Source organism: Zalophus californianus, chromosome 1 (assembly GCF_009762305.2).
Source record: "Zalophus californianus isolate mZalCal1 chromosome 1, mZalCal1.pri.v2, whole genome shotgun sequence".
NCBI lineage: Eukaryota > Metazoa > Chordata > Mammalia > Carnivora > Otariidae > Zalophus > Zalophus californianus.
Window position 1 is genome coordinate 2367634 of NC_045595.1, and position 9676 is coordinate 2377309.

Here is a 9676-nt window from a genome sequence, read left to right on the forward strand (position 1 = left end):
TCTCATCGCTGATGGGCATAAGTCACAAATGTTTGCTCACAAACCAGGCCCACACGTGGCATTTGGCTGCTGTAACTCTCTTCATCTGGAAGCATCCCCCAACTTTTTTTTCTTGGTCATTTATCTGTCTAAAAACCCAGGTCATTTGTCCTGTAGAGTATCCCAGCCTCCAGACAGGGCAGGTGGTATCCCCGGTGTCAAAGAACATGTGCCTCGTTCCCTGTAACCCCTGCAAGCTCATCTACCTGGAAATGGGAGTGCACTCCTAGGGGGTGCTGTGAGCCTCGACTGGAAGACACTGCACCTCTGCTTGGCTCTCACTGCACATGTCCCTGCATCTCTGACCCTCTCCAGGAGACACATAATGGAACATCAAGTTCATTCACTCTCTCTGCCATGTTAAAATTGATCCCTGGATTTAGGGGGCATCAGTCTGATTCATCCATCATGAATTTGCCCATGAGCCTTTCTCGTGATGGTCTTAGCAGCCATTGGGGAGCATTCCTTAGATACGTCATTTGGGATGGCAAAAATGGTGATATTCTAATACTTCCATTTTCTCTGCATTTTTTTGCCTGGAATTATTCTGTTTAAAAAAAAAACACTGAAAGGAATTGAAAGCAGGATCTTGAAGAGATACTTGCACACCCATGTTCACAACAGCATTATTCATAATAGCCAAGAGGTCGAAGCAACCCAAGTGTCCATCCATGGATAAAGGAGAAACCCAGTGCAGTCCATCCACACGCTGGAATACGATCCAGCCTTAGAAAGGAAGGGACCCTGACACCTGCCACGACGCGGAGGGACCCCGAGGACACCGGGCTCAGTGAGAGGAGCCAGACCCAGAAGGACACATCCCATAGGACCCCACGCCCAGGAGGTCCCCAGAGGAGTCCCGTCCCCACAGAGAGGAGAGGGTGGGAGCCGGGGCTGGGGCAGGGGGTGGGGAGTCCGTGCTTCATGGGGACAGAGTCTCCGTGTGGGGAGATGGAAAGTTCTGGAGACGGAGGGTGGGGGTGGCTGCAGGGCCCTATGAGTGTGCTTCACGCTGCGGAGCTGTGCACTTAGAGACGGTTATGATGGTGAATTTTATGCATGATGGCGGGCGTTACTCTTTTGTTGTACCCACACGGCTGGGTCTCCGGTCAGGGGAGACCTCTGCACGTGGGCTCCTCAGTCCTTCTGACACGCCCCCACTGGCCTTAAGAGTTCATGTTCTGGTGCAGAGGGATGCTTTGGGCTCACCCTGCACTTGCCCTGGACCCTGCCATTTCTCCAAGTAGCCCTGCTTCTTTTTAATGGGAGGTGACATTTAAGGACCACAATCTGACCACAAAGTTAGGAAAGAAGTTGCAAAACTATTACAACGAACTCCCATATACCCTTCATCTAGGTCAAGGATCAACAAACTACCAGCGCCAAGCCTGTTTTTTTGCAAATAAAGTTTTATTGGCACCACGTCAACTCATTTACATACTGTCCCTGGCAGCTTTTGCTACAACAGCAGAGTTGAGTAATTGTGACAGAGACAGTCTGGCCCACTAAGCTCAAAATATTTACTATTTGGCCCTTTGAAGAAAAAAAATCTAGATCCCAGAGCTAGATCTGCCTGTGCTTAACCTTTTTGCTTTGTATCGGCCTATAAACATAATCTAAAAGTATATAATATATTCTATAGAAAAGATTCTCCTCCGTTTCCTCTGTTTTTCTAGATAATTTGAGAGTGAGTTGGGGAGGCATCATGAACCTGGACTCCAAAGCACTTCCTATGAACATTTCCTATGAGCAAACACCTTCTGTTCTGTAAGCAAAGGATGACAGTCAAATTCAGGAAATCTCACATTGGTAGAATATTATTAGATAACGTACAGCCCAAGCGAAAATCACATCGGTCGCCCTGATACCGTCCTTTATAGCACCTTTCCCTCCACGCTCATGTCCCATCCAGGATCACTCCCCGCACCTAACTCCACACCTTGCGGGTCTGCTTCCATCCCAGACAAGACAGCGTGGGCTTGCTCCTTTGTCTTTCATGACCTTTCGTGACCTTGACTCTTTGGAATATCTTGTGGGATGTGCCTCAGAGTGGATCTGTGGGCTGATTCCTCAGTCAGATGCAGGGTACACACTTCTGGTGGGAACGGCCCAGCAGCGACCGGCCCCCCGCGGCTGCGTCCTATCGGGAAGGCAGATGCTGATTTATCATACTCCCCTGGTGATGTAAACACCATCTTCACGACACTTCTCCAGTAAGACAGTTTCCTCTTTGTAACCAAAAAGTCATCTGTAGGGGGCGCCCGGGGGGCTCAGCCGGTTAAGCCACTGACTCTTGATCTCAGCTCAGGTCTTGATCTCAGGGTCGTGAGTTCAAGCCTTGGGCTGGGCTCCACACTGGGCATGGAGCCTACTTAAAAAAATTTAAAAATAAAGAATAAAGGAATCCGTAGGAAGACACTTTGAGATTATGCAGAGACCCTGCTCCCCAACCAGCGTCTGCCCGATAATTTAACACCCCGTGCTGATTCTTGCCTGGGCCAGTCACTGCTGTGCCAGCCACAAAATGGTGACTGTTATGTTATTGGGGGGATGCCTTGGAGTGGAACCGGGTCTCCAGGGACGCCTGGGTGGCTCAGTTGGTTAAGCGACTGCCTTCGGCTCAGGTCATGACCCTGGAGTCCCGGGATCGAGTCCCGCATCGGGCTCCCTGCTTGGCGGGGGTTCTGCTTCTCCCTCTGACCCTCCCCGCTCTTATGTGCTCTCTCTCTCATTCCCTCCCTTTCAAATAAATTAAAAAAAATCTTTATATAGATTTTTATAGAATTTATATAATTTTTATAGAATTTTTTATAGTTTGTGGGCCAGACTGTCTCTGTCACAATTACTCAACTCTGCTGTTGTAGCAAAAGCTGCCAGGGACAGTATGTAAATGAGTTGACGTCGTGCCAATAAAACTTTATTTGCAAAATTTTTATAGAATTTATATAACTTTTATAGAAATTATAGATTTTTCTATAGATCATATAGAAAGAATATTCTTTTTTTTCCCCCTAATTTGTTTTATTGTGGTAAAATGCACTTGACATAAAATGCACCATCTTCAGCATTTTCAGTGCCCAGTCTGGTGGGCGTTAAACACATTTCATAATGCCGTGCACCATCCCCACCACCCGCCTCCAGGACCTTCTTCATCTCGTAAACCTGACCTCTGTCCCCATCAAACACTGACTGCCCCCCCATCCTTCTTGAGGCACTTCCTGACTTTCTGGTACACCAGGATGTTCCAGGCCCATCAGGCACTCCCCCTGCCCCACCCCTGGAATCAGCAGTTTCTCGCAGAAGCCCTGAAGGTGGTATTTAGAAGCCGAGATCTGGGTGCTGGATAGATGTGCCTGTCGTTCCTGGCATGTCTCCGCGGACAGAGTGACAAAATCGATTTTTGTTTAAGTCCCGGGTCCACGCTGATATTTTCGATCCCATTCCATCCCTGTGGAGTTGAACGGTGTGTCCTCCCGTCCTGTATTTACATTGCATTTTCTCCCCAGTGGAGACCCGGTTCTTTTTTTTAAGATTTTTTTAACATTTATTTGAAAGGGAGGGAATGAGAGAGAGACAGAGAGAGCGCATAAGAGCGGGGAGGGTCAGAGGGAGAAGCAGACCCCCCGCCGAGCAGGGAGCCCGATGCGGGACTCGATCCCGGGACTCCAGGATCATGACCTGAGCGGAAGGCAGTCGCTTAACCAACTGAGCCACCCAGGCGTCCCTGGAGACCCGGTTCTTAAGAACATCAGTACACTTGCTACTTTGCTCAGTCCCATAATACACATGAGAGTTTCAGAATCACTACACCTCTACCACTCCTGAAAACAAATCTACTACACAAAGGTCATATTTTTTTTTTGTAGTTCCTTTTGCCTTTAGAATAAGTGTGTGTCCACAAGTTGCATGGGCTCATTCTCCTCTGTTTCTGTGTGGTTCTTGTTTTCATCTGAAACACAGTTCGGTTCCTCTGTTTTTGGTTCATAATCCATTCTCAAGCTTACTTCCCCGCACCCTTGTTGATTTAATTTTATTGTAGAATACAGAAAGCATAAACAGAGTTTGAAAATTACACAAACAGAGGTCGTCATGCCCGCCTCCTTCCATTCCAACTCTACCCGCCCCCCCAAAGGGAACCAACCTCACTGGTTCCTGGCTTATCTTTCCTCTGTTTCTTTTGCAAAAACAAGCAGCTATATATATATTTCATTTCCCCTTCTTTGTTTCACAGAAGGTAGCCTACTACATATACCTTTTCGTATTTTTCCCCCACTTAACAATATGACCTGGAGGTAGCGCCAATGGACTCTTGTTCATGGCTGCGTGGTACTCCACACTATGATGCGGTGTGGCTGGTCAGCGTCTCCCCTGTGTACAGACATTTGGGCTGCTTCTGATATTTTGCATTCACAAGCAACAGTGAATAACCTTTTGCACGCATACTAGCGCCTGGTCAGAGCTGCGTCTTCGGGCAGGTTTCTAGAGGGGGGATTGCTCTTTTGTAGCATGGGGATAGTCCTGAGATTAAATGAGGTACAATGCACATAGGGCCTTCCACCAGGCAGCAGGTAACTCATGGCAGAAAGTCATTGTTGGATGGCTTGGCCTTACTAGTCACACTCTGCTCTCTCATTACATTTACTTTAGTCCTGAATTTGCTCTGAGCCTAGAGTCAGGGATGCAGCTGGAGTGGGGGTTGGGTGGGGGTTGGGGCTCAATTAGAATTATTGGGACTCAGTTTGGGATCAGGGTTCAGTTCGGGGCCAGGTCTCAGTCAGGGTCAGGAGTCAGAGTTGTGGCCAGCCTATAGTCACACACTCAGCCTAGATCAGAGTTTAGCCAGGAATCAGGGCTCAGTCTAGGATCAGGGCTCAGTCGAGGCTTAGGGCTCAGTCTGGGAATAGGGTTCAGTCTGGGATCAGGGCTTGGCCGGTGATCAAGGCTCAGTCCGGGATCAGGGCTCCGTCTGGGACCAGGGCTCAGTCCAGGATCAGGGCTCAGTCTGGGACCAGGGTTCATTCTGGGCTCAGGGCTCAGCCTGGGCTCAGGGCTCAGTCTGGGATTAGGGCTCAGTCTGGGATCAGGGCTCAGTCTGGGATCAGGGCTCAGCCTCAGTCCAGGATCAGGGCTCAGTCTGGCATCAGCTACCATTTCAGGGTCCAGGCTCAGCCTCAGAACACACAGTGTGTCTCTCTGTGAATGCCTGAGTTGGGTGGCTCCTTGTGAAGTTGAGACCAAGGTTCAGTTCTCAGCTATGCACGGTGGTACCTGAGCAAGACTTGGCTGCTTGTCCGCCTGCCCCAACCTCACAGCCCCACTGCCTGGGCAGCCCTTGTTCCCACAGCCTCCTCTTCAGGCCCCTGGTTCCGCTTGGTCACCTGCAGTGACAAGAAGCTACCACCTCCCCAGGCAGCACTTCTATCTGTGACTTCCCTGTAACTGCTCTGTCCCAGGGCTGAACAGTGAACAAAGGGGGGGGGGGCTGCTGCTCGGTGGCCACAGGCAGCTGGGCTGCCCTCAGCCCCAGTCCCCTGACTGCCCTGCCCCTGATGGAGATATTGGAGCCCCTAATGGGACCCCTGTGCCTCCCGCAGCAGACTCTCCACGACGGGCTCTACTCTCACCCCCCCCACCTGGCACCCACGCCCCAGTCCCCAGCATCTCAGGATAGGCATGGGGGGGGGTGAGTTCCCACTTTTCCTATGAGCCCCTCCCCCTCCAGAGGTGAGGGGCTGTCTTGGGGGGGATGCGTCCCCAGCAGCTCTGCTCCTAGCAAGGCCAGCTCAGGGGCGGGCCAGGCAACCCCAGTAAGGAGGGTCCTGGCCGAGACCTGCATGGGTCCGTGTGCGGGGGTTTATCTCCCACTGGAGACAGCTGGTACCGCCTCTCCAGGCCTCAGTCTCCCCTTCTGTGCACGGGCATGCTGCAGGTCCATCCTGGAAATAAAATGGGATGCATCTCTGCCCCCAGTGAGGTATCTGGGGGTGCTTACCTGTGTGCCTTAACACACTTATTAAGCACCTACTGTGTGCCGGGCAGGCTTGGAGCATAGCCGGGTCCTGGAGAGGGTAGCATGTGGGGGCAGGGGAGTTGCCCAGCCCAGGGAAGGGTGGCGTGTGCCGGGGGGAGGGGGGTGGGGCATTTCCCCTCCCTGCTGGGGCCCCCACCCTTCCCTGGGCTTTTGAGGACCACAGTGGGGCAGAGACAGGGTCTTGCGGCGGGAGCAACCGCAGCACCCTCCTGGAGCCTGGGTGGGAGCCGACCGTTGGGGTGCCCCTCCCTGTCCCCGGCCTCACCCCCAGCTTGGGGGTACCTTGAACATAACAGGAAATTTGAAACAACAGGAAACCAAGGCTGGGCAGGCGGCAGCCCCACCCTGCCCAGGGCAAGCCACCCCGGGCCTCAGTCTGCCCCAGGGGACCGCCATGAACACCACGGGGCCCCCGGCAGAGGCCCCCGAGTCCTGCCAGCAGCTGGTGGCCAGTGGGCACAGCCGGCTCATCGTCCTGCACTACAACCACTCGGGCAGGCTGGCCGGGCGGGGCGGGCCCGAGGAGGGGAGCCTGGGGGTCCTGCGGGGCATCTTCGTGGCCGTGAGCTGCCTGGTGGTGCTGGAGAACCTTCTGGTGCTGGTGGCCATCGTGACCCACATGCGGTCCCGGCGCTGGGTCTACTACTGCCTGGTCAACATCACGCTCAGTGACCTGCTCACCGGCGTGGCCTACCTGGCCAACGTCCTGCTGTCGGGCGCCCGCACCTTCCACCTGGCGCCCGCCCACTGGTTCCTGCGCGAGGGTCTGCTCTTCATGGCGCTGGCCGCCTCCACCTTCAGCCTGCTCTTCACCGCCGGCGAGCGCTTCGCCACCATGGTGCGGCCGGTGGCCGAGAGCGGGGCCAGCAAGCGGGGCCGGGTGTACGGCTTCATCGGGCTGTGCTGGCTGCTAGCCGCCCTGCTGGGCCTGCTGCCCCTGCTCGGCTGGAACTGCGTGTGTGCCTTCCAGCGCTGCTCCAGCCTGCTCCCGCTCTACTCCAAGGCCTACATCCTCTTCTGTGTGGGGGTCTTCGCCTGCATCCTGGCGGCCATCATGGCGCTCTACGGGGCCATCTTCCGGGTGGTGCGGGCCAACGGGCAGAAGGCCCCCCGGCCCCCCTCCCGCCGCAAGGCCCGCCGGCTGCTCAAGACGGTGCTCATGATTCTGGTGGCCTTCGTGGTGTGCTGGGGCCCGCTCTTCGGCCTGCTGCTGGCCGATGTCTTCAGCTCCACGGACTGGGCGCAGGAGTACCTGCGGGGCATGGACTGGATCCTGGCGCTGGCCGTGCTCAACTCTGCCGTGAACCCCCTCATCTACTCCTTCCGCAGCCGGGAGGTGTGCCAGGCCGTACTGGCCTTCCTCTGCTGCGGGTGTCTCAGGCTGGGCCTGCAGGGGCCCAGGGACTGCCTGGCCCAGGTCAGTGAGGCCCACTCTGGAGCCTCCACCACGGACAGCTCGCTGAGGCCCAGGGACAGCTTTCGGGGCTCCCGGTCACTCAGCTTTCGGATGCGAGAGCCCCTGACCAGCATCTCCAGCGTGCGGAGCGTCTGAGCCACAGCAGGGACCCGTGTTCCGGGGGGCCGGGAGCACACCGGGAGTGTGGGGGCTCTGATGGAGAGGCAGGAACAGGGCAGCCGGCTGGGCATGTGTCCCGAGGCCCCACGGTTCCCCTCACAGCGCCTGGGCCCACTGACGCCAAGCGGGTGTCCCATGGTCTCCCTGGAGGAGGCGGCTGCTCACCGGAACAGGGAGGGTCCTGGAGTGGGGGTGAGTGGGTTTACTATGTACGTCCCCAGCTCCTGTGTGATTCTGGGGAGTCCCAGCCCCTCCCCAGCCTCCGGGGGGCTCCCAGGCTATGAGGGGCGGGCAGCAGTAGGGACTGATGGCCTGGCAACACGGAAGTTCAATGATGGTTTGTCCCAGCCTCCCTCTTATTCACCTGTGGGCACCGGGGCGATGGCGCGGGGCAGTGGCTCAGCCGGCGGCGTGCGAGCAAGGAGGGCTGTGGGTCTGTGCGGATTGGGGATATGGCTGTGACGGGGAGCAGCAGAGTGTGCGTGAGTGTGTGTGCAAGAGAGACAGAGCGAGAGCGAGCGAGCGAGAGAGAGAGAGAGAGAGAGGGAGGTGGGCACACAACAGGGTGTGCTGAGAGTGCTGGTGGGTCTGTGTGCACAGACACCTCGTGTGTGTGTGTGTGTGTGCATGTGTGTGTGCATGCACATGTGTGAGAGCCGGTGGGAGCTGCCAGCTCGGCCCCCGCCCCTCTCCCTCACTTCCCCTTTCCCTACCCCTTCTCTCGTCTTGGGCCACGGCAGCCTCTTCCTCATCTCTGGCCTCTGCATCTATCAGGGGCCCCATCGGGGGGCCCGCAGAGGCGCAGCCACCTGGCGCACCCCACACCCCACCTCAGGGAAGCTTGACCGCTCCTCTCCTGTTCCATTTAGCACTAACTGCCTCGTCCTTCCCTCCTGTGAAATGGGCTGATCGGGGATGGAACCCATAGTGCTTGCCGTGGCATGTGGTGTCCGGCGTGTCCCACCAAACTTCTGACGATGGTAGGAGCGTGCTGTCCGTTTCGGGAGCCACAGTGGCCTTGATAAATGGCCAGTGTGGCTGTCAAAGTGAACTTTGAGTTCGTTCGCGTTTAAATAGTCCATGGTCCCCGTGGTGACCATACTGGATGGCGCAGGGGTGCACCTTCAACGCGCGCCACCTCTCCTGGGGGAAAGTTCTCTCTCTCTCCCTCCTTCCAGGCAAGCCAGTGCCTGCAAGTCTTCCTGCTGCCACCTTGCCCAGGGCTGGGGGGCAGCACTCTGCCCGCCATCGGGCACAGGACCGCTCGGCTCTGAGCCTCGGCTTCTCTGCACGACGAGGGGTGCGGAGACCCGAAGCTGTTCGCCGTGCTGGCTGGTCCCCAGCCACCAGCCACATGTGGCTATTTACGATGAATGAAAATGAAACGAAATATTAAACATTCACCTTCTTGGTGCGTCGGTCGGCTGGAGGTGCCATGTGTCAGTGCCACAGACTGGGTGGCCTTACAGAAATGTGTCCTCCCGTGGTTCTGGAGGCTAGAAATCTGAAGCCGAGGTGCCCGCGGGGCTGGTGCGCTGAGGCTCCGAGGTAGAGCCTGTTCCATGCTCTCTCCCGGATTCTGGCGGTCTGTTGGCATCATTGGCGCCCCCTGGCCCCTGGAAGTCATCCCGATTTCTTCACGCCTTCACGTGGTGCTCTCCCTGGGCGTCTGTGCCCAAATGACCCCTTTCTACAAGGATGCCGGGCCCACTCTAACTACCTCCTTTCTAGCTTGATTACCTCTGTAAAGACCCTGTCTCCAAATCTGGTCCCTTTCTGAGGATTTCAACATGTGAATTTTGAGGGGACGTGATTCAGCCCCTAACGTCCAGTCATGCAAGCCTCATTTCAAGTACTCCAGAGGCACATGGGGCCTGTGACTACTGTTTTGGATAGTGTAGACTCAGGACAAGTCCATCATCCGAGAACTTTGAATAGAGTTCCGAACATGTGTCCAGGTGTACAATAAATTGGGATATTTTTATATTTTCCCGATTCCTGTCATCACGTTCATCTGGGACAGCTGCAGG

The 9676-nt window shown here is 55.6% G+C and overlaps 1 protein-coding gene across 1 annotated transcript; it reads left to right on the top strand.

Moving 5' to 3' along the window:
- The first annotated feature begins 6328 nt into the window (after positions 1–6328).
- Positions 6329–8301, top strand: S1PR4 (sphingosine-1-phosphate receptor 4). The gene has a single exon (XM_027582242.2). The coding sequence runs from the start codon at positions 6465–6467 to the stop codon at positions 7620–7622; it is 1158 nt and encodes a 385-aa protein (XP_027438043.1). The 5' UTR covers positions 6329–6464; the 3' UTR covers positions 7623–8301.
- Positions 8302–9676: the final 1375 nt, after the last annotated feature.